General features: G+C 36.8%; 1 protein-coding gene across 3 annotated transcripts in view; it reads right to left on the bottom strand.

The window, feature by feature from the left end:
- The window catches only part of CPNE8 (copine 8), a 267,087-nt gene that overhangs the window by 104,708 nt on the left and 136,564 nt on the right, over window positions 1-25,815 (bottom strand). For all 3 annotated transcript variants that reach the window (XR_011255932.1, XM_069584636.1, XM_069584637.1), the window contains 2 exons: window positions 10,934-10,997; window positions 124-227 (listed from right to left, as the gene is read on the bottom strand). Coding sequence is in view for 2 of the 3 variants with exons in the window: in XM_069584636.1 (XP_069440737.1) it covers window positions 124-227; window positions 10,934-10,997 (168 nt within the window). In the remaining variant the exon portion in view is untranslated. The remainder of the gene's footprint in view (window positions 1-123; window positions 228-10,933; window positions 10,998-25,815) is intronic.

Below are 25,815 nucleotides of genomic sequence, written 5' to 3'. Positions count from 1 at the left end.
CCTATCAATTTTGTGAATACCAAAATATTGTACTGTTTATCAATTTAATAATCTTCTCTAGAAAAATGATAATTTAAATAGCATACTTATCATAGACTTAAAATGCATAAAAGATAAATCTACCTGCCATCTTCATTACTTCGATAAAATACAAGAAAAGGATCTGATTTTCCAAAGAAGTCCTTCTTGTCCAATTTATTTGCACAAAATTGCATTAGAACAGCATCCTACAAACAAAATTAACATAAAAGCTCAAAATCTGGGTTATAAGTAACTAGAAACTAGAGATCGCAAGCAAGACCTGACAAGAAAACAAATTTTCCATTTTCATACAAATGGCCAAATGTGGGAAAATTCCAGAAAACATCAAATTACTTTTTAAGGGATTATAAGACTAAAAAATTGACTCTTGGAAGTTTTTGTTCTAGTCACAGAATTATTATTTATTAAAACCCTTTAACCTTTCGTGCCCTGGAAAATTGCTAGTAAGCTAGATAAGTCTGTGTAGCCAATATTATAAGATCTCTATTCACATCTTCAGTTATTCAGGTACACATTTTTAGGAGGTTTTTTTTTTTTAATTTCCTCAGGAAATATTTGTTAAGCATCTACTATGTATCTACCACGTATTAGATATTGAGATATATCAGATGATTAGATGAAGCATAAGACAGATCCAGACTGACAACATAGTTTGCTATCTAAATGGGGGATAAGGTTCCTTCTTAATTAAGCAAAAATGCACCACAATTTCTCAATAGCTACATTTTAAAATAATTTGTATTATATTGGGCTTGAAGTGAAGCACTTTCATTTTCACCCCCAACTTAAATCCCTTGTTTGTATGCTAATTATTATATCAAACCTATTTTTTTATCAATATATATACTCAAGCACTTATAATCCTCATAACTAACTTAAATAAGATGAGGTATCATAAATCAAGGAAGTTAAACATTATTCAATGATGATAAACATATTTAAAAGGTATAAAATTATATAGTAATTTAAAAATTAAAATTGGTATTCTGGATTTGATTTTCTTTAACTGAAAGCAGATGTTAATTTTTGAAGATGGAAGAGTCAAAGTAATTCATATTAAATCAAGAGGTCACATTTTTAAATACTGCTTGGTGAAAATGTTGACAAAGATTAAAAAGGCACTCTCTCATTCACTGCTTCATTTTGCAGAGTTCAACAAAAGTTACTAAGCAAGCATCCATCTAATTCCCCTTATTTTCTTTCAGCAATTCCAGAACTCTATTCAAGAGGTGATGCTATCTGTCTTTTTCATTGATTAATTCATTCACATACTTACTCACCAAACATTTCTTAAGGAATGCTTAGGCTAGAGTCTGGGAATGAAGAGATGGTTTCAGAGAAGTTTATAATTCCAGATTTCTGGATTTCAAAAGCCTTGGGGGGTATTATTTTACTTTGTTATTTAACATATAGAAGTCATATAGAACTTCAACTTTACCAGTTGAACACCCATAATAGAGCAGGAAATACATGCCTGAGCTGGCATAGTAACAATAAATATTTTAAAGAAAACTGAAACAACAGAGAAAATAAAAATATGGATATCACCATCAACTCAAACTTTGCAACCGTGATCAATTTGAGGTTAAAAAATCAAAAATTTCTTTTAAGGAAGCAGTGACAGAGTCACCCTGAAAATTAAACAATAAAATCAAGGCAAATTGAAAAGGAAGGACTGGTTTTACTTTTCTATTTCTTTTCTTTCCCTCTCTTCTTCACATATATTAAAATGCCCTTAGGAGAGAGTGGTTTTCCAAGAACATGGGACAAAGACTTTAGTCTTGTCACAGAAATAAAGACTCCTCTAAGACATTCTTCCAAAGCACCTAAAACAAAACATAAATTACCAAAACACATTATGATGCACTTAAAATACACAGTAGAATTCTGAACTGTGTATATTTCAATGGATGGTGAATCACACTTCAAAGAGTGAAATGAATTTTCATATGATCACTGTTAACGTGTGTATGCATGTTAAGTCACTTCAGTCATGTCCAACTCTTTGCAACCCCATGGACCGTAGTGCTCCTCTGTCCATGGGATTCTCCAGGCAAGAATATTGGAGTTGGTTGACATTTTCTTCTCCAGGTGATCTTCCCAACCAAGGGATCCAACCCACGTCTCTTATGTCTCCTGCATTGGCAGGGGGTTTCTTTACCACTAGCACCAACTGGGAAGGCCGATCACTGGTAAATGTAATACAAATTGTAGTTTTTCAAATTATATTTCATAAGGCTTGGAAAATGAATAACTCAAAATAAAATATTGCTTTCAGTGTACCAAATGATATAAACTTGTGGAAAATTCCATCTATATCAAACACAAAAGAAATCTAATTTCTGGGTAAAACACAAGCATCCACTTACTTTTAGAAATATAGGAACATCATTACATTTGTTTAAACTCTTATGATTAAAGCACCCTGAGAGAATTTTAAGACTTTCTTTAATACTCCATGCTAATGTAACAAACTTCCTAATGAAGAAATGCACTTAAATGTTTCACATTTCTAACAAGTTCTAACAAATTCAAACCCAACTTGTTCTGTAATTTTTCCAGATTCAGTGAGTGACTCATCATCCACCCAAAGTGCTCAAGGAAGCTGTCCTCGACTATTCCTTTTCCTAACCTCTTACCTAGTTCATCTCCAAGTTGCAAGATGCTATTTCTAAAACATTTATAAATCTTCAGTCACCTGGATATGCACAGTGGCATTTGTTCACTTCTCCCTCTTCTGCTCTTGAGACTATCCAACTGATTCTCCATTCAGCAGGGAGAATAATAGACTTAAAACATCAAATAAATAATTTTGTTCATAACTTAAAATTATTCAAGCCTTTCCTTTGGATAAGCACAGAATCTTTAGCATAGTCTACAAAAGCTCAACACCAAAACAACTCTGAGCAACCTTTTCCATATTCATCTGGCAAAGTTTTATTTCAGTCATTCCCCAGCTCCCAAACCCTTGCTGACACACACCAGATACAATCTTTCCCTCTTTGGGCCCCGTATGAGTTGCCTGTCCTGCTGGAAATCTTTATCATTACTTGGGGCTAAGCTAAAAAGGAATTTTCTCAAAGAGTCCTGGTTACCTCCACACAATATAAATTAGATTCTCCATGGTAGAATCAATATTTGCCTACAGAATCACCTGATTAATGTATATTGTTTTCAAAAAATACATCTGTGTTGAATAAAAGGATAGAGGTTGCTTGTTTTTATTTTTCTTGCCATTCTATTGCAAGCTTCCTTACCACAGCATTGCATATTATACATTTTGTGAATATTGTTAAATCAATCAGAATGAAAAATATTATTTGTGGACAACTTGAAGCTATTTAAAAATACTGAGTGAGGAAACATTTCCAATATGACTTCAAAATTAATATCTATCCTAGAATTTGATAAGATATATCACAAAAGTTGCATTTGAAATAAACTATGGAATACTAAGTTGAAATAATTAGGATTACCACACTACAAATAAATATTTCTATAAATTTATAATTTATCCATTTCTCTAATATGCCCCCCTTTTTAATACAGTAGGACATCGTTGGGTATCCATTTCTAATATAGTAGTGTGTACATGTTGATCTCCAACTAAGTATTGCTTCCCTCCGTCCTTCTCCCCTAGCAACCATAAGTTGGTTCTCTAAGTCTGTGAGTCTGTTTCTATGTTGTAAATAAGTTCATTAGTATCATTTCTTTTTAGATTCCACAACTAAGGGGTGTAATACAATATTTCTCCTTCTCTGACTGACTGGCTTCACTCACTATGTCACTCTCTAGATCCATCCATGTTGCTGTAAATGGCATCATTTCACTTTTTTTAATGGCAGAGTGATATTTCATTGTTTATATGTACCATATCTTTTCTACCCACTTCTCCGTTGATGGCCATTTAGGTTGTTTCCTTGTCTTGGCTATTATAAAAATTCTGCGATGAGTATTGGAGTGTATGTACATTTTCAGATAATGTTTTTCGGTGGACATATGCCCAGGAATGGAACTGCAGGGTTATATGGTAGCTCTGTATTTAGTTTTTTAAGGAATCTCCATACTGTTATCCATAATGGCTGTAGCAACTTACATTTCAATTGGGTGGGAGGGTTCCCTTCTTGAAACACCCTCTCTAGCACTTACTGTTGGTGGATTTTTTTTAAGATATCCATTTTGATTCTAGGTTTGATTTACATTTCTCCAATAGTTAGCAAGGTTGAACATCTGTTCATTTGCCTGTTGGCTATTTAGGTCTTCTGTGTGTTTTTGGTTTGGGTTCTTCGCTTAGATGATGTTAAGCCTCATGTGCTATTTGTAAATCTTAGAGACTAATCTCTTGTGGGTCATTTTATTTGCAAATATTTTCTCCCAATCTCTGGGTTATCTTTTCATTTTGTTTACTGTCTTCTTTGCTGTGTAAAAGCTTTTGAGTGTAAGTGCATCCCATCTGTTTATCTTTGTTTTTTTTTTTCTCATTACTCTGGGAGACAGACGAAGATACTGCTGCAATTTATGTCAGTGAGTGTTCTGCCTATGTTTTCCTCTAGGAGTTTTATAGTGTTTGGCCTCACATTTAGGTCTTTGATCCATTTTGAGCTTATTTTTGTGTATGGAATGATCTAATTTCATTCTTTTATATGTAGGTGTCCAGTTTTCCCAGCACCATTTGTTGAAGAGATTGTCTTTCCAATATTGCATAGTCTTGCCTCGTTTTTCATATATTAATTGGGCACAGGAGTGTGGGTTTGTCTCTGAGTTTTCTATCCTGTTCCATTGATTTATATGTCTATTTCTGTTCCAGTACCATCCTGTTTTGACTACAGCTTTGTAGCATAGTCTGAAGTTGGGGTGTCTGATTCCTCCAGCTCTTTTCCTTTCTCAAGAAAGAAATACAGTCCCTTTTTAATTCTGTAACGAACCACCTGGGGGAGATACATACACATCTCGAAGATATTGTGGATTCTGTTCCAGACCACCACAATAAAGTGACCATCATAATAAAGCAAGTCACATCAATTTTTTGGTTTCCCAGTACACATAAACGTTATTGCTCACACTACTTTTTCTACTAACTGTTCAGTAGCATATGTCTAAGGAAACAATGTACATACTTGATTTAAAAATACTTAATTGCTAAAAATGCTAACCATCATCTGAGTCTTCAGCAAGTCACAATGTTTTTTTGCTGGTGGAGGAGCTTGACTTGATGTTGACAGATACTGGCTAAACAGGGTGATGGTTGTTGAAGTTTGGGGTGGCTGTGGCAATTTCTTAGAATAAGACAACGATGCAATTTGGGATTTCCCTGTAGCATGCAAAGCTATTTGCTAGCATTTTCCCCATAGTTGGAACTTCTTTCAAAACCAAGGTCAGTCCACACAAATCATGCTGCTGCTTTGTCAACTAAGTACATATAATATTCTCCAACCCTTGTTGTCCTTTCAATAATCTTCACAGCATCTTTACCAGTAGATTCCATCTGAAGAACCCACTTTTACTGCTCATACATAAGATGCAGCTTGTCATCCATTCAAGCCTTATCATGAGATTACAGCAATTTAGTCATATCTTCAGGCTCCACTTTCTATTCTAATTCTCTTGCCATTTTCACAATATCATCAGTTACTTCCTCCACTGAAGTCTTAAACCCCTCAAAATCACCCTCTTGTGAGGGTTGGAATCAACTTCTTCCAAACTCCTGTTAATGTTGATATCTAGGCCTCTGCCCATGAATTATGAATGTTCTTAATGGCATCTAGAATGGTGAATCCTTTTTAGAAGATTTTCAATTGACTTTGCCCAGATCTATTAAAGGAATCACTATGACTTTATGAAATGTATTATTTCATATAACTTTCTGGAATGTGGAAGCTATAACTTTGTGAAACGTATTATTTCTTAAGTAATAGGAACTGAAAGTCAAACTTACTCCTTGAGCCTTGGTTTGCAGAATTAGTGTGTTAGTAAGCATGAAAATAACATCAAACTCATACATATCCATCAGAACTCTTGTGTGGCCAGGTACATTGTAAATAAGCAGTATTATTTTGAAAGGAACCTTTTTTTTCCCCTGAGCAATAGGTCACAACAGTGGGCTTAAATGTGCTGTGCTGTGCTAAATCACTTCAGTCATGTCTGACTCTGTGTGACCCTATGAATGAACTGGAGCCTGCCAGGGTCCTCTGTCCACAGGATTCTCCAGGCAAGAATATTAGAATGGGTTGCCATGTACTTCTCCAGGGGATCTTCCCAATCCAGGAGTCAAACCTGGATCTCTTATGTCTCCTGCATTGTCAGGTGGGTTCTTTATCACTAGCACTACCTGGGAAGCTCCTGGGCTTAAATACCCAGCTATAAATAGGAATGAATTTGAGTCAGGTCTAATGAGATGGATGAAACTGGAGCCTATTATACAGAGTGAAGAAAGAAAGAAAAAGACAAATACTGTATATTATTAGCACGTATATATGGAATTTAGAAATTTGGTAGTGATGATCCGACATGCAGGGCAGCAAAAAGAGACACATGTAAAGAACAGACTTTTGGACTCTGTGGGAGAAGGCGAGGGTAGGATGATTTGAGAGAATAGCACTGAAACATTTATAATACCATATGTAAAACAGATGACCAGTGCAAGTTTGATGCATGAAGCAGAGCACCCAGAGCCAGTGCTCTGGGACAACCCAGAGGGATAGGGGTGGGGAGGGAGGTTGGTGAGGGATTCAGGATGGTGATACAAATGTATACCCGTGGCTGAAACTTGTATGTTTGGCAGGAACTGTCATAATATTGTAAAGTAATTATCCTACAATTAGAATAAATTAATTAATTTACAAAATTCAGTAAACCACGTTGTAAACAGATATGCTGTCAATCAGGCCTTATTGTTTCATTAATAGAGCATAAGCGGAGCAAATTGAGCATATTTCTTAAGGGCCCAAGAATTGTCTAAATGACGTGCTCCAAGTGTGCTCAGTCGCTAAGTGGTGCCTGACTCTTTACGACCCCACTGACTATAGTCCACCAGGCTCATCTGTCTGTAGGATTTTCCAAGCAAGAATACTGTAGAGGGTTGCCACTTCCTCCTCCATAGGATCTTCCTGACCCAGAGATCAAACCTGCATCTTCTGTCTCCTTCATTGGCAGACAGATTCTTTACCACTGAGTCACATGAGAAGCACCTTTCTAAATGGAAATCACCTTACAGTTACCATCTACAAGACGAGAGAGTCAGTCTGCCCTCTGAAGCTTTGAAACCAGGCACTTATTTCTTTTCTCTAGCTATGAAAGTCCTAAATTGCATCTTCTTCCAATAAGGCTGTTTCATCTACACTGAAAATCGTTTATTTAGTGTAGCAACCATCATTCGGAGAAGGCAATGGCACCCCACTCCCATACTCTTGCCTGGAAAATTCGTGGGCGGAGGAGCCTGGTAGGCTGCAGCATGGGGTTGTGTCGCGAAGAGTCAGACACGACTGAGCAACTTTACTTTCACTTTTCACTTTCATGCATTGGAGAAGGAAATGGCAACCTACTCCAGTATTCTTGCCTGGAGAATCCCTGGGACAGGGGAGCCTGGTGGGCTGCCGTCTATGGGGTCGCACAGAGTCAGACATGACTGAAGTGACTTAGCAGCAGCAACAGCAGCAGCAGAACATGAAATTGCCTTCAAGAACTTTTCCTTGGGTCATTTGGCCCAAAAGGACTAGCTTTCAGCCTGTCTCAGCTTGGCTTTAGACAGCCATTCCTCAGTAAGCGAAATCATTTCTAGCTTTTGATTTAAAGTGAGAGATGTGTGAATCTCCCTTTCACTTCAACACTTAGCAGCCATTATAGGGATATTCAGTTCAGTTCAGTTCAGTTGCTCAGTCGTGTCCGACTCTTTGCGACCCCATGAATCGCAGCACGCCAGGCCTCCCTGTCCATCACCATCTCCCAGAGTTCACTCAGACTCACATCCATCGCGTCAGTGATGCCATCCAGCCATCTCATCCTCGGTCATCCCCTTCTCCTCCTGCCCCCAATCCCTCCCAGCATCAGAGGCTTTTCCAATGAGTCAACTCTTCCCGTGAGGTGGCCAAAGTACTGGAGTTGCAGCTTTAGCATCATTCCTTCCAGAGCAATCCCAGGGCTGATCTCCTTCAGAATGGACTGGTTGGATCTCCTTGCAGTCCAAGGGACTCTCAAGAGTCTTCTCCAACACCACTGTTCAAAAGCATCAATTCTTCGGCGCTCAGTCTTCTTCACAGTCCAACTCTCACATCCATACATGACCACAGGAAAAACCATAGCTTTCACTAGACGGACCTTTGTTGGCAAAGTTATGTCTCTGTTTTTTAATATGCTATCTAGGTTGGTCATAATTTTCCTTCCAAGGAATAAGTGTCTTTTAATTTCATGGCTGCAATCACCATCTGCAGTGATTTTGGAGCCCCCAAAATGAAGTCTGACACTGTTTCCACTGTTTCCCCATCTATTTCCCATGAAGTGATGGGACCGGATGCCATGATTTTCATTTTCTGAATGTTGAGCTTTAAGCCAACTTTTTTGCTCTCCTCGTTCACTTTCATCAAGAGGCTTTTTAGCTCCTCTTCACTTTCTGCCAGGATATTAGCTGTCCTAATTACTATATTGTTGTATCTCAGAGAATAAGAATGCCTGGCAAGAGGGAGAGAGATGGGGGAATGGCCAGTTCATGGAGCAGGCAGCACACACACTTTTATTAATTCCTTGGTGCCCAAAACAATTACAATAGTAACATTGAAGACCACTGATCACAGATCACTATAACAAATGTAATAATAATGAGAAATTTTAATATTTTGAAAAAACTAGTAAAATGTGACACAGAGACTAGGGTGAGCAATACTACTGGAAAAATGGTGCCAAAAGACTTTTTCACCACACGTCTGTGACAGGCCTTCAATTTTCAAAAAGTACAATATATGCACTATGCAATAAAGTGAAGCACAATAAAATGAAGTGCACCTGTATGAAGACTTAGCAGTTTACAAATGTAAAAATTAAAGCTCCAAAACTTTTCACTTGGCCAAATAGTGAAAGAGACATACTGAAATTTAGGTGTCCTGATTCTACATTGTATGCTCAAGTTAACAACTGGCAATGTGTTTTCAAGAAAGTACTTGTCAATCTGATAATTTCTAATATGAAATAAAATTATTTCATGACAAATTGTAAGTGATAATGCTTGAAATTTTTAAAGTACCATAAAATACTTAAAACTTCGATGAATTTAGAAGCTGTCATGCTAAGTGAACTAAGTCAGACAGAGACTGAGAAACACTCTATGACATCTCTTATATGTGGAATCTAAAAGGAAATGATACAAATGAACTTATCTAAAAATAGAAACAAACTCACAGACTTAACTTACAGTTGCTAAGGGGATGGGTGGGGGGAAGGGACACTTAGGAATTTTGGGATCAACAGGTATATTTTGGGATCAACAGGTATATTTTGGGTTCAACTGCTATATTTAAAATAAAAAATCAACAAGGTCCTACTATGTAGCACAGGGCACTCTGCTCAATGTTATGTGGTAGCATGAATGGTAGGGAAGTCTGGAAGAGAATGGTGGCATTTATATATGTGGCTGAGTCTCTTTGCTGTCCACTAGAACTATCACAACATTGTTAATTGGTTATACTTCAATATAAAATAAAAAGTTAAAAAAATAAAACACATTCTCACTTCTGAAGTTAACTATGATCACTGCTTTGAACACACTTGTTTCTTCTACTCCACTAGCACCGCCATATTATTTCACTGATGCTGATTATCAATGTCTTTAGCTAAGAATCAGAATGTAGGATGCATATGTGAAGTCAGGTCAAGATTCCTAAAAATTAAAAAATTCTAGAGCTATAATTTCTAAGTATGGGAAATATGTAAAAAATAATTAGCATTATTAATGAATATATTGAAAGGAAATTTCAGATATTTTAAAAGCTTTATTTTCATAAAGAGTGGTGAAAATGCCTCTAGATCACTAAATAACATATTCTACTTCATTTGCATGGAAGCTTTATAATTTTCTGTTTCTCCAAATTAAACAACAGAATTGAAAGCAAAATATGTTTAAGATGCAGACTGGCAATACTCTCAATCTATGCCCTTGATATGTTACATCTATTTCAAAACAAAACTTAAAATAGTTTGTTCATTAGCACAGTTATACAAAATAATATCAAGATTTTGTCAAAATAGCATTTTAATGTCACAATAAAGAATATGCATCTTCCATCATATAAACACAGATTATTATACACATATACAAATTCAGAGACAAGAAGTATGAAAGCTGATTAGGTCCACACATCACAACCAAAACTAGTCATTTTCTAAGATTAGTAAATATACACTTTATGTCATTTCACTCAGTTGGAGTGGTAGCTGGTTATTTCTATAAATGTGGGCTTCCCAAGCTAAGAAAATGTGACACCATATATAAATACTGAATTAATTCAGTCAGAAATACAGAAAAACAAGTATGTTACACAAAATGGTTACAGACAATTGACTAGAAATATTTCTTCAGGATCACATATAAAATCTTCAAATTTTTACAAAAATTTAACTAATACAATTGATGATTCCTTATATTAATGCCACCTCAAAATGATATTAGGTTTTATTTTAACAATTTCTATTCATTAGAAAGACTGTTAAATCTGGACTATAGAATGTAGCCTCTCTAGCTAAAATACTACCTAAAATAATATTTTTATGAATCATAGAATTATATAATTTAGTTTTAATTAGTTTTGCTAAAATTACTCAAGAAAAATTATTTAAATATAGTTTGAGAAATACCATTTCAAAGACATTTGGAACTACTGTTTAATCCAAAGAAATATTTACTTACTCTGCAACAGTTTAATTCCTCTGCTGTAAGTATGATTGTACCACATTTCTTCCCTGGAATTCCTCTAAAACAACAAAAAGCATATTTAAACACAATGATATTTCTATTAATATTATATAGCAAATAAATTAATATTAAATATATATGCTATTTTTATATAACCAAAAAAAGCATACTACTAATAATTGTGCTCTAATAAAATATATCCCGTTTCAAACTTGAGTTTATCCTACTACCAATAAAACCACATTTACTAATAGATCCATACTTACTAAAAGATCCACAATTACTAATAAATCTTTTCAACATGTCAGTACTTTGCCCAAGAATCTCCAATAGCTTCATACTGTTTATAATAGATAATTAATACAATATAATGCAATATCTATAATATGAGAAATATTATCCCATGACTTCTAAGATATCTATTATGTGATTACAATGTATCCCTAATTTGGTTTTCAATATTTCTTTCTTCTTTCAATATGGTTATTTATTTGGGCTTATTTTTTCTTTGTGCCAATTCCTACAGCTTAGCAGACTACAGTGTGTTGAAACTCTTCCCTGGTGTTGCTGTTCAGTCATCTAGTCACGTCTGACTCTTTGTGACCCCATAGGCTGCAACACGCCAGGCCTCCCTGTTCCCCACCATCTCCCAAAGTTTGCCCAAGTTCATGTCCATTGCTTCAGTGATGCCACCCAGCCATCTCATCCACTGAGGCCCTCTTCTTCTTCTGCCCTCAATCTTTCCCAGCATCAGGGACTTTTCCAATGAGTCAGCTGTTCCAGTCAGATGACCAAAATACTGGAGCTTCAGCCCCAGCATCAGTCCTTCCAACTAGTATTCAGGGTTTATTTCCCTTAAGACTGACTGGTTTGATCTTGCTGTCCAAGGAACTCTGCAGTGTCTTCTCCAGCACCACAGTTTGAAGGCATTAATTCCTCTGTGCTTCACTTTCTTTATTGTCCAGCTCTCACAACCATATGTGACCTCTGGGAAGATTATAGACTTGACTCTACAGACCTTTGTTGGCAGAGTAATGCCTCTGGTTTTCAACACACTGTCTAGGTTTGTCATCGCTTTCCTGCCAAGAAACAAATGTCTTCTGATTTCATGGCTGCAGCCACCATTTGCAGCAACTTCAGAGCCCAAGAAGAGGAAATCTGTCACTACTTCCACATTTTCCCCCTTTATTTGCCATGGAGTAATGGGGCTGGATGCCATGAACTTAGTTTTTTTAATATTCAGTTTTAAGCTGACTCTTTCACTCTCCTCCTTCCCCTCATTAAGAGGCTCTTTAGTTCCTCTTCACTTTCTGCCAGTAGAGTGGTATCATCTGCATATCTGAGGATGTTGATGTTTCTCCTTCCTATCTTGATTCCAGCTTGTAACTCATCCAGCCTGGCATTTCTCATAATGTGCTCAGCATATAAATTAAACAAACAGGGTGATAGCAGACAGCCCTGTCATACTCTTTTCTCAATACTGAACCAGTTGTTTCATACCAGGGTTCTAACTGTTGCTAAGACATGATACCAAAAGATGAGTCCCCCAGGTCTTAAGGTGTCTAATATGCTACTGGAGAAGAGCAGAAGAGAACTACAAATAGCTCCAGAAAGAATGAAGCGGCTGGGCCAAAGCAGAAACAACTCCCAGTTGTGGATGTGTCTGGAGATGAAAGTAAAATCTGAAGCTACAAAGAACAGGATAGCATAGGAACCTGGAATGTTAGGTCCATGACTCAAAGTAAATTGAACGTGGTTAAGCAGAAGATGGTAAGAATAAACTCTTCCTTATTTTGCCTCAAACTCCATACATCCCCAGATGAAGTTTTACTTGTTCCAAGAAACTTTATCCCTGTCAATCTCACACAAAATGGCCTTCTCTGCATTTCTGTCACACTTAAAGCCAGTTCCATAAGTTTAGCATTTAATTTTTCCTAAATTATTACAATACCATGTTTTTAACCCTCTTTCTTCAAGTTGATTATAAATTCTATAAGAGCAAAATTAATCCTATAAATTCCTTGTAAACCAACAGATTTAAATATCTGTTAATAACAGGCACTCATTGTTTTATGAAAGTATCTAATACATAAGCAAAATTATGCAAAGCAACACTTCCATTCAATTTTCTTTCTATATGTCTATGGCATATAATATTTACGCTCAAAAACTTCTCGCTGACACCAAAAGCAAAGTGCACTACTTTACCTGAGGGAATCTTTCAGACTAATCCTAATGATCTAAAGGTATACTTCATGCTTCTTTTTTCCTTTCACAAATCATAGTCCAGACTCTTCTGCTTTTCTAGGGAACTACAGGTTATTGAATTAGAATAAAATGAGTGCTTTTGTCTTCAAAAATATGATTCATCTCCAATAATCTATGCCAGTTTGCATGTGACATTTTCTCCAGATCTTTATGATTAAAAGATAAGTTACTTTATCCTTGCACATTTTTTCTTAGAATAATAAAAACATCATTTTTAGTATCCTTCCATCATCAGTAATCAGTTAATTTTTGTAATACCACTGAATTAAAAAAAAATCCTTTCTCTGTTTGTGAATCACAAGATTTATACTTTCAATATTATGGCAAACTAAAGCATCTTGACTGAACATCTACCTGAAAATAATTTAAAATGCTGAATAAAATTTGCAAATAGTATTTATAAATGCTCTGAAAAACTATCAAAATAAGTAAGGACCAATCAGAAACTGAAGATATAAAGCCAGAAAGATGAACAGAAGTAAACCCCAGAGTGTTTACTCTTACGCTTGTTTTTATGGCTCCTTAGGGCATAAAAATGAGAATCTTCCTCCCTGCCAAAAGGTGAGGAAGGACTCACAAGATGGGAAATTCAATAAATAAACAACTTCACAGCATAAAGCTTGGATCACAATGACTGTATTGCCTGATTGTAGCATGAATTAGACATAAACATTCTCTTTGACAGGATCTATAAAATAAATCCATGCCTTAAAATATGGTGATTAATGAAATGGAAAAAATGTCTCCTAATAATTGTCTCCAAACCTCAATCAGGCTTGCCATCTTAATTTTCACTACTAGAATAGTGACAAACTTCAAACTGAGAATTTGGATTAATTCAAGTGATCACAGTTACTTGGTAAATGAAAAATCTCTGTGGAAGGGTTTGCATTCAAACTACATCTCAAAATACTGTCACATTAAAGTGTAAAAACATATGTGAGCTCATTTAAAAATATCTCAAAACTCTAAAGAAAAAATGTACCATATTTTTGAGTCCCCAGAGAAAGCAGGCTACAAAATATAACACAGACTTAAACACTAAAAATACTATGCATAATATACATGACATTCAGTCCTGTCAGACTCTGTGACCCTATATACTGTAGCCTGCCAGGCTCCTCTGTCCATGGGATTCTCTAGGCAAGAATACTCGAGTGGGTTGCCATGTCCTCCTGCAGGGGACCTTCCCAACCCAGGGATGGAACCTGGGTCTCTTATGTCTCCTGCAGTAGCAGGCAGTTCTTTACCACTAGCACCACCTGGGAAGCTTGTAAGTATGTATACTATACCTAAAATGTAAAGAGAAGAATGGAAATATGAGGAACTAGCAAAGAACTACAAAAATAAGAATATATGGAGAAAAAATAGGACTACTAGAGCTGACTACTGAGAAAGAGCATTGGAAGATAAAAGACAACTGAAAAAAATTCTTGAATGGTTTCAAAAGAAAATAACTGTTACCCTAGGACTGTATATGTCTCTTTTAAGAACAAGTATGAACCTCAGGTATTTTCAAACAAAATAGAATTGAGTGAATTTATAGCCAAGAATGGGCTTCTGTGGTGGCTCAGTGGTAAAGAATCTGCCTCACTATGCAGGAGATATAAATTCAACCCCTAGGTTGGGAAGATCCCTTGGAGAAGGAAATGGCAACCCACTCTAGAACTCTTGCCTAGGACATCCCATGGACAGAGGAATCTGGGGGGCTACAATCCATGGGGTCACAAAAGAGTCACACACGACTTAGCAACTAAAAACCAACAAAAACATAGCCAAGTACATTTGTTCAGGAATTTCTGAAAGATGAAGGAGAATAACCAAACATGAGATGAATGAAAAAATAATAAGGGAAGTTGTAAATATGAAAAAATATAATAAATATTATCAATAATAAAATCTTATCAATAAATCAATAATAGTAATATTAAAAAGCATAAATAACAAATGCAAATGATGATAGCATTGATCAGGAAACTGAGAATTTAGGTTAAAGTCCCCTGATGTACTTTTATTATTCAGGAAAAAAGTACAAGATGCTTTAAAGTAAATAGAATTTGATAAGTTATATAAAAATATTTATAAATTCCTAGGATACAACAATTCTTAAGGATTTTATATCTAAAACATAAGGAAGATTGTGGAATGATATTTTAAAAATATAAGCAATTCCAAAGACACTAAAGAAAAAACAGTGGAGCACATGAGAAGCACTAAATAAGTGATCAAATTAAATCCAGAGAAACAGTTACAAAAATACACATTAATAAATTAATGTTGCTGTCGTTCCTGTTGTTTAGCTGCTAAGTCATGTCTGACTCTTCTGTGACTGCCAGGCTCCTCTGTTCATAGGACTGTAGCCCGCCAACCTCCTCTGTTGATGGGACTTCCTAGGTAGGAATATTTGAGTGAGTTGCCATTTCTTTCTTCACGGGATCTTCCTGAGAAGATGATCCCGACAGGTATCAAACTCACAACTCCTACATTGCAGGTAGATTCTTTACCACTGAGCCACCAGGGAAGCTGGTGAACTAAATGCTACAGATTCAAAACAAAAACTGTCATTCTATATAAAGAATAAAATTCATACATAGCTATTTAAAACAGACATTAAAATTTAAAAATTTAGAAAATTCAAAAAAATGGAAAGTTACACTAAAGGAAACAAAAATAACTAATGCAAACCAGTGTATCTGCATTAATGGTAAACATATCTGAAAATCATCACTGTACAATAATAAAAGGTTCAATCGATTAGGAAGATACAATAACCTCAGTATTGCATGCATCTATGAAAAATACATTAACAACTGACCATACAAACAAAAGGGCAGATATACCATTATGTTGAGCAATTCTACCCTGGTATGCACCACATTGGCCAGTGATCAGTGCTAACAATCACCAGTGATAAGCCACGTTAACATCGTGTAACACTGATATGATGTAATAAGAAGGGCATTACACCACCGTAATCTTGCCCTTCAAGTTTATAACCATAATCTAGACATACTGAAAATATTAGACAATCCCAATTTGAAAAACATTCTACAAAATATCAGACTGCTGCTAAGTCACTTCAGTCGTGTCTGACTCTGTGCAACCCCATAGATGGCAGCCCACCAGGCTCCGCCATCCCTGGGATTCTCCAGGCAAGAACACTGGAGTGGGTTGCCATTTCCTTCTCCAATGCATGAAAATGAAAAGAGAAGTCGCTCAGTTGTGTCCAACTCTTTACGACCCCATGGACTGCAGCCTACCAGGCTCCTCCATCCATGGGATTTTCCAGGCAAGGGTACTGGGGTGGGTTGCCATTGCCTTCTCCAAAATATCAGACTAGTACTCCTCAAACTGCCAAAGATATCCAAATCATGGAAAGACTAAGAAATTGTCACATAACAGAGAACAGTAGGAGAGAGGATGACTACATGGAAAAAGGAATTCTGAAGTGAATTCTGATATACAAAAGTGACATTCATGGAAAAACAAGTGAAACTCTAATAAAGTCTGTAGCTTGGTTTAGTCACTAAGTCACGTCCGACTCTTGCAACCCCATGGACTATAGACTGCCAGGCTCCTTTGTCCATGGGATTCTCCAGGCAAAAATACTGGAGTGGGTTGCCATTTCCTTCTCCAGAGGATGTTCCTGACCCAGGAATGGAACCCCAGTCTCCTGCACTGCAGGCAGATTCTTTACCAACTGAGCTATGAGGGAAGTGTAGCAACATTGGTATATTGTGACAAACATACCACAGTTATGTAAAATATGGGGTTGCCTGGTGGTTCAGAGGGTAAAGAAATTGCCTGCAATGCAGGAGACCTGGGTTTGATTTCTAGCTTAGGAAGATTCCCCTAGAGATGGTAATGGTTACCCACTCCAGTATTCTCGCATGGAGAATTCCATGGAAACAGGAGCCTGGTTTGTAACAAGTCTAGTCTACGGGGTTGCAAAGAATCAGACACGACTAAGCAAGAAACATACACACACAATGCAAAATATGAATATTAAAGGAAAGTGGGTGAGGAATATGCAAAATTCTCTGCAGCATTTTCTCAACATTTTTGTAAGGCTAAAGTTCTTATCCAAAACAAGGCAAGGTAAAAAAAGAAAATCAGGCTGAGTATTCTAGGTTAAAAGTGATAAAAATTAGGACAACTAAACTCAATGTACAATTTTTGACTAAAATTCTAGACTAGAGAATGATAGCTATAAAAATTGGGACAACTGGTGTAATTTGAATATAGAATGTGGAGTATATAACTTCATTATTTTCTCGCAAAGTTTCCTGATTTTGATTATTGAACTGTGATTCTATAAGAGAATATGCTTATAAGAAAGACATGTTCATTTTGTTTGCTGTTTCCTTTGAGGTTCAAAAGCTTTTAAATTTAATTAGGTCCCATTTGTTTATTTTTATTATCATTATTCTAGAGGTGGATCAGAAAATAATAAAATATATGTACACAAAGTCACTGACAAGGCATTAATCTCCAAAATACACAAATAGCTCAAACAACTCAATATCAAATAAGTAAACAACTTAAAATAGGGCAAAGGATCTAAATAGATATTTCTCCAACACATAGAGATAGTAAAAAATAACATGAAAAGATGCTCAACATCACTAATTATTCAAAGTGAAAGTGAAGTCACTCAGTTGTGTCTGACTCTTTGCAACCCCATGGACTGTAGCCTACCAGGCTCCTCACTCTGACCATGGGATTTTCCAGGCAAGAGCACTGGAGGGGGTTGCCATTTCCTTCTCCATTTCTTTATCCACTAATTATAAATCCATTTCCTTATCCACTAATCATTAGATAAACACAAATCAAAATTACAATGAGGTATTACCTCACATCAATCAGAACACCATTCTGTCACTAAGTCATGTCTGACTCTTTGTGACCCCATGGACTGCAGCCACCAGGCTTCCCTATCTTTCACTTTCTCCAAGAATTTCCTCAGATTCATGCCCATTGAGTTGATGATGCTATCTAAACATCTCAACCTCTGCTGGTCCCTTCTTCTTTTGCTTTCAATCTTTCCCAGCATCAGAGTCTTTTCCAGTGAGTTGGCTCTTGATATCAGGTGGCCAAAGAATTGGAAATTCAGCTTCAGCATCAGTCACTCCAATAAATATTCAGGGTTGATTTCCTTTAAGATTGACTGGTGTGATCTCCTTGCAGTGCAAGGGAATTGCAAGAGTCTTCTCTAGCACAAAAATTTGAAAGCATCAATTCTTCAATGCTTAGTCTTCTTTATGGTCCAACTCTCAAATTTGTGAGACTACTACATGACTACTGAACCACAGCTTTAACTATACAGAACTTTGTCAGCAAAAAAATGTCTCTGCTTTTTAATATGCTGTCTAGGTTTATCATAGCTTTCTTTCCAAGGAGCAAGTGACTTAACTTCATAACTACAGACACTATCTGCAGTGATTTTGGAGGCCAAGAAAATAAAATCAGTCACTGTTTCCACTTTTCTCCCTTCTATTTGCCATGAAGTGATGGGGCCAGATACCATGATCTTAGTTTCTTAATGTTGAGTTTTAAGCCAGCTTTTTCACTCTCCTCTTTCACCCTGATCAAGAGGCTCTTTAGTTCCTCTTTACTTTCTGCCACTATAGTGCCATATACCACGATAATGCAACCTCATCTGCATATCTGAGGTTGTTGATATTTCTCCCAGAAATCTTGATTTCAGCATGTGACATATCCAGCTCAGCATTTCACATGATGTACTCTGCATAGAAGTTAAATAACCAGGATGACAATATATTAGCCTTGACATTCTCCTTTCCCAATTTTAAACTAGTCAGTTGTTCCATGTCCAGATCTAACTGACTCATACGGGTTTCTCAGGAGACAGGTATGGTGGTCTGGTATTCCCATTTCTTTAAGATTTTTTTTTACAGTTTTTTGTGATCCATACAGTCAAAGTCTTTAACATAGTCAATGAAGCAGAAGTAGATGATTTTCTAGAACTCCCTTGTTTCTCTATGATACGAGAAATGTTGGCAGTTTGATCTCCAGTTCCTCTACCTCTTCTAAAGCCAGATTGTCTATCTCAAAGTTCTCAGTTCAGGTATTGCTAAAGCCTTGCTTGGAAAACTTTGAGCATGACCTTACTAGCATATGAAATGAGTGTAATTGAATGATACTTTGAACATCTTTGGCATTGTCCTTCTTTGGGACTAGAATGAATACTGAGCTTTTCCAGTCCTGTGGCCACTGATGAGTTTTCCAAATTGGCTGATGTATTGAGGGCAGCACTTTAGCAGCATCACCTCTTAGGATTTTAAATAGCTCAGCTGGAATTCCATCACCTCAACTAGCTTTGTTTAAAGTAATCTTCCTAAGGTGTCAGTTGACTTCCACACTTCAGGATGCCTGGTTATCCAGGTCATTAAGATCTTTTCTGCATAGTTCTTCCGTGTATTCTTTTCACCTTTTTAAAATCTCTTCTGCTTCTGTTAAGTCTTGAGTTCTAAGTGAAAGATGAAAACTTTTCCTTTAATTATACATGTTTTAGTAAATGGACCTTGTACCATTTAATTTTATCACCTATAGGTTGAGAAAATTTACTTGTAAGCTTTTCTTATTACAAGCCAGTTTCGGGTCAGTCAGGTTGGTAGGTATCCTATTTAAATATGAATTGTTAATAGAGGGCTTTTGATTGATATCTTTGAAAACATCAATGCTATTGATAAGTTGAACATAGTTTACTCACTAAATTTAGAAATTTATTTTGTATTCCAATGGCAAATCCAAGTACAAATCACTTTGCACTCCAAGGCCAAACTTCCCTGTTACTTCTGGTATCACCTGACTACTTACTTTTGCATTCCAATCCCCTATAATGAAAAGCACATCTTTTTCTTTTTTTGATGATAGTTCTAGAAGGTCTTGTAGGTCTTCCTATAACTGGCCAATCTCAGCTTGTTCAGCATTAATGGTTGGGGCATAGACTTAGAGTATGGTGATGCTGAATGGATTGCCTTGGATACAAACCAAGATCATTATATCATTATTGAGACTGCACTGAAGTGCTGCATTTTGGACTCCTCTGTTCACTATGAGGGCTACTCCATTTCTACTAAGGGATTCTTGCCCACAGTGGTAGATATAATGGTCATCTGAATTAAATTCACCAATTCCCGTCCATTTTAGTTCACTGATTCCTAAGATGTTAATCAACTACAAAAAGAAACAAAGAAAGAAACACAAACACATGGAGTCTAAACATGCTACTAAACAACCAATGGTTGACTGAAGAAATAAAAAGTTCATCAAAAAATAGCTGGAGATGTATATAAATGGAAACACAATACTCCAAAATCTATTGACACAATAAAAGCAGTTGTAAGAAGGAAGTTTATATTGATACAAGCCTATCTTGTAAAACAAGAAAAAAACCTTAAGTAAAGAATCTAACTTTACATGTAAAGCAGCTATACAATGAAGAACAAACAAAACCCAGAGATAATAGAAGGGAAAAATATCAGATAAGAAAACAAATAAAGGAATCCAAATTGGAATGGAACAATTAAAACTGTTCCTCTGTGTAGATGACATGATACTGTGTATAAAAAAATCCTAGGAGAGACTTTCTATTTTTTTCTTTTTAATATTGTTCTCATGTTGTTCTTTATTATTCCTTCCATTTTTATTTTTCATAACCTACTTACGTACTTTTTCCATTTTTAAGACATCTTATTTTTAAATAAATTTATGTTATGTTATCTTCTATTTCTACAGTACTATTCAGTTATATTGCATTTTTTTCATGTTTTTGACTTTGTATTCTGCTAGTCCTAGGTTTTAGTATTCATTTTCACTTAGGGGTTCATTTTTTGGATTGAATGCTCTCTTCCTTTTTGCCTTTGGTTTTAATCCTTCTTTTCTTTCTCTACTTTTCTCTTTGTGTGTGAGTTTCTTTGGGCATTCTTGGCTGTTGAGTGTTGCTCTCACCATTATTTTGGGGATTTGTCTACTGTGCTGTGTGACCTGTGAAGTCTTGGTAATACTATAAGGGATCAAGCTAGAACTTCTGAGGTGGGCCTGAGCCCAGGACTTTGGACCACCAGAGAACTCTTGACCCCATGGAACATGCTGATCCTGAAGGTCCAATATTTTGGCCAGTTGATACATAGAGCCAACTCATTGGAAAATACCCTGATGCTGGGAAAGACTGAAGGCAAAAGGAGAAAAGAGCAAAGAGGATGAGATGGTTGGATGGTATCACTGACTCAAACACATAGGACGTGTGTTTGAGCCAACTCCAGGATATAGTGAATGGAAGGGAAGCCTGGAATGTTGCAGTTCATAAGGCAGCAAAGAATTTATGTGACTTAGTGACTTAAAAGAAAACAAGAACAACATGGAACATTAATTGGTGAGAGTTTTCCCAAAGTCCTTGATAGCAAAACTAACACCAAGCCCCACCAAAAGGCCAGAAAGCTCCAATACTGGATGCCTTACACCAAACCTTTAGCCAAGGGGGAACACAATGTTACCAATGAGCAGAAAGTCTGCATAAAGAATTGCCAGTCCCATAGACCTCCAAAACACATTACAACACAATGACCTTCAGAGAGACAAGATCCAGATCACAGGCATAAGTCCCCCTAACCAGGAAACCTTCACAAGGCACTGGTCCAACCCCACACATAGGAAGCAGATTCCACAAATAAGAGAAACTATGACCTTCCAGCCTACAAAAGAAGACTTCAAACACAGTAAATTAAACAAAATGAAAAGACAGAGAAACTTGCAGCAGATGAAGGAACATGGTAGAAATGCATAAGCCTAAATAAATGAAGAGGAAATAAGAAACCTACCTTAAAAATAATTAAGAGTAATGATAGTAAAGATCATCCACAATCTCAGAAATAAGTGGAGAGACAGATAAATAGAATGAGTAACTGAGGTGGAAGACAAAATGGTGGAAATAACTGAAGCAGTGCGGAATAAAGAAAATAGAATGAAAAGAAATGATGACACTTGCAGAGACATCTGTGACAATATTGTGCGAATCTTTGTGACCCCATGGACTGTTGCCTACCAGGCTCCTCTATCCATGAGATTTTCCAGGCAAGGGTACTGGAGTGGGCTGCCATTTCCTTCTCCAGGGGACCTTCCTAACCCAGGGATCAAACCCAGGCCTCCCACATTGTAGGCAGACGCTTTACTGTCTGAGCCACCAGGGAAGTTAATATTAAGCACAGCAACATTATAACTAAAGTGGTCCTAGAAGAAGGAAAACAGTAAGGTATGAGAAAATACTTGAGTAGATTACAGTAGAAAACTTCTCTAATAAGAAAAAGGAAAATAACCACTCAAATCAGAAAAGCCCAGAGTCCCATAAAGATAAACACAAAAGGAAACATGCCAAGACACATATTTATCAAATTAATGAAAATTAAACACAAACAAAAAGTATTAAAAACAGCAAGGGAAAAGCAACAAATAACATAAGAGGATCCTCATAAGACTAATAGCTGATCTTTCAACAGAAACTGCAGGCCAGAAGGGAGTGTCAGGATATACTTAAAGTGAAAGGAAAACATTTACAATCAAGAATACTCTATCCAGCAAGGATAACATTAAGATTTGAAGAAGAAATAAAAAATTTTACAGACAAGCAAAACTTAAGACAATTCAGCACCACCAACCACTTTACAACAAATGCAAAAGGAACTTCTCTAGATAGAAAAAACGAGAGAAAGTCCTACAAAGTGAAACCCAAAACAATAAAGTAAATGGTAATTGGATTATACATATCAACAATTACCTTAAATGAAAATGGACTAAATGCTCCAAGCAAAAGACACAGATTGGGTGAATGTATGAAAAAAACAAGATGTCTATATATGCTGTCTACAAGAGACCCACATCACATGTAGGGACATATAAAAACTGAAAGTGAGAGTCTAGAAAAAGACATTCTATGCAAATGTGAATCAAACGAAAACAAGAGTAGCAATACTCATAAGATAATATAGACTTTAAAATAAAGACTAATATAAGAGACAAGGAAGGATCAGTTCAGTTCAGTTCAGTCACTCAGTCGTGTCTGACTCTTTGTGACCCCATGAATCATAGCACACCAGGCCTCCCTGTCCATCACCAACTCCTGGAGTTCACTCAGACTCACGTCCATCAAGTCCGTGATGCCATCCAGCCATCTCATCCTCTGTCGTCCCTTCTCCTCCTGCCCCCAATCCCTCCCAGCATCAGAGGCTTTTCCAATGAGTCAACTCTTTGCATGAGGTGGCCAAAGTACTGGAGTTTCAGCTTTAGCATCATTCCTTTCAAAGAACACCCAAGATTGATCTCTTTTAGAATGGACTGGTTGGATCTCCTTGTAGTCCAAGGGACTCTCAAGAGTCTTCTCCAACACCACTGTTCAAAAGCATCAATTCTTCGGCACTCAGCCTTCTTCACAGTCCAACTCTCACATCCATACATGACCACAGGAAAAACCATAGCCATGACTAGATGGACCTTAGTTACTACTATCTAAAACCAGATTTGGATTTATTATTTCCAGCTTATGGACTTCCTATTAAGACTGTGTTGGCTCTAAGGAAATTTAACACTGCCTCTAGAGAAGAGTACATTAATCTTAGTTGACCACAGAAAGAATCACTGCTGTCCCCCTACAGTGAAGACTGGGGGCACTGGGAAGTCATATTCTTAGTAGCCATGGGAAAGAAAGAGTTTCAGTGCACATCCTAAGGAAGACTAGAGTAATCTATAGCAGATAAGTCTTCAGACCCAGGTAGATGCAAGAAGGAGAAACTGCTAGAGAAGATGTGTACTGTTTACCTCAAGGAAAAACTGGACATTAGACTATGATTGTAGGAGAGTTGTGTGGCTGAGAAATAGTGAGAAGGACTTCATCCTTGAAATGACCTGAGTCAGAATGGGTGTCCCTTCAAAGCTTTTTCACCATCCAGAGACATTTCTTACTTTTGTATTAAAAAACATAATAATAAAATTTTAAAGTTTACTTCAAAGTTACGCATAGATATATCCATTTGTTGAAGGTAATACAGGGCTATGGTTAAGTGCATGGATTCAGAAGTCAAACAACCTTTTGTTCTTGTTGTTCAGTCACTCAGTTCTGTCCAACTCTTTGCAACTCCATAAACTGCAGCACGCCAGGCTTCCCTACCTTAACCATCACCTGAAGCTTGCTCAAACTCATGTCCATTGAGTCTGTGATGCCATCCAACCTTCTTGTCCTCTATCATCCCCTTGTCCTCCTGCATTCAATCTTTCCCAGCATCAGGGTCTTTCCTAATGAGTCAGCTCCTTGCATCAGGTGGCCAAAGTATTGGAGCTTCAGCTTCAGCATCAGTCCTTCAAATGAATATTCAACATTGATTTCCTTCAGGATGGACTGCTTGGATCTCTTTGCAGTCCAAGGGAATCTCAAGAGTCTCCAAAATCATCATTCACAAGCATCAATTCTTCAGCACTCAGCCTTTACATTCCAACTCTCACATCCATACATGACTATTGGAAAAACCACAGCTTTGTCTAGATGGATCTTTGTGGGCAAAGTAATACCTCTGCTTTTTAACATGCTGTCTATGTTGGTCATACTTTTTCTTCCAAGAAGCAAGTGTATTTTAATTTCATGGCTGCAGTTACCATCTGCAGTGATTGTGGAACCCAAGAAAATAGTCTGTCACTGTTTCCATTGTTTCCCCATCTATTTGCCATGAAGTCGTGGGACAGATGCCATCGTCTTCATTTTTGTATGTTGAGTTTTAAGCCAGCTTTTTCACTCTCCTCTTTCACTTTCATAAGAAGCTCTTTAGTTCCTCTTTGCTTTCTGCCAAAGGGTGGTGTCATCTGCATATCTGAGGTTATTGATATTTCTCCCAGCAATCTTGATTCCAGTTTGTGCTTCCTCCAGCCCAGCATTTCTCATGATGTACTCTGCACATAAGTTAAATAAGCAGGATGACAACATACAGCCTTGATGTACTCCTTTCCCAATTTGGAACAAGCCCATTATTCCATGTCCAGTTCTAACTGTTGCTTCTTGACCTGCATACAGGTTCTTCAGGAAGCAGGTAAGGTGGTCTGGTATTCCTAACTCTTTAAGAAATTTCCACAGTTCATTGTGATCCACACAGCCAAAGGCTTTAGCATAGTCAAAGCAGCAGAAGTAGATGTTTTCCTGGAATTTTCTTGTTTTTTCCATGATCCAAATTATGTGGGCAATATGATCTCTGATTTGTCTCTTTTTCTAAATCCAGCTAGAACATCTGGAAGTTCTTTGTTCATATGCTGTTGAAGCCACACTTGGAGAATTTAAGCATTACTTTGGTAGAGTGTTAAATGAGTGCAACTGTCTGTTAGTTTGAACATTTTTTGGCATTGCTTTTCTTTGGGATTGAAATGAAAACAGATCTTTTCCAGTCCTGTGGCCACTGTGGTTTTACAAATTTGCTGGTATATTGCGTGCAGCACTTTAACAGCATCATCTTTTAGGACTTGAAATAGCTCAGCTTCAATTCCATCACTTCCACTAGTTTTGTTCATAGTGATGCTTCCTAAGGCCCTTGACTTCACACTTCAGGATGTCT

The sequence above is a fragment of the Ovis canadensis genome, chromosome 3 (assembly GCF_042477335.2).
Source record: "Ovis canadensis isolate MfBH-ARS-UI-01 breed Bighorn chromosome 3, ARS-UI_OviCan_v2, whole genome shotgun sequence".
Lineage (NCBI taxonomy): Eukaryota > Metazoa > Chordata > Mammalia > Artiodactyla > Bovidae > Ovis > Ovis canadensis.
Note: the sequence above shows the minus strand (reverse complement) of the source record. Positions and strands in the feature narration are given on the sequence as shown.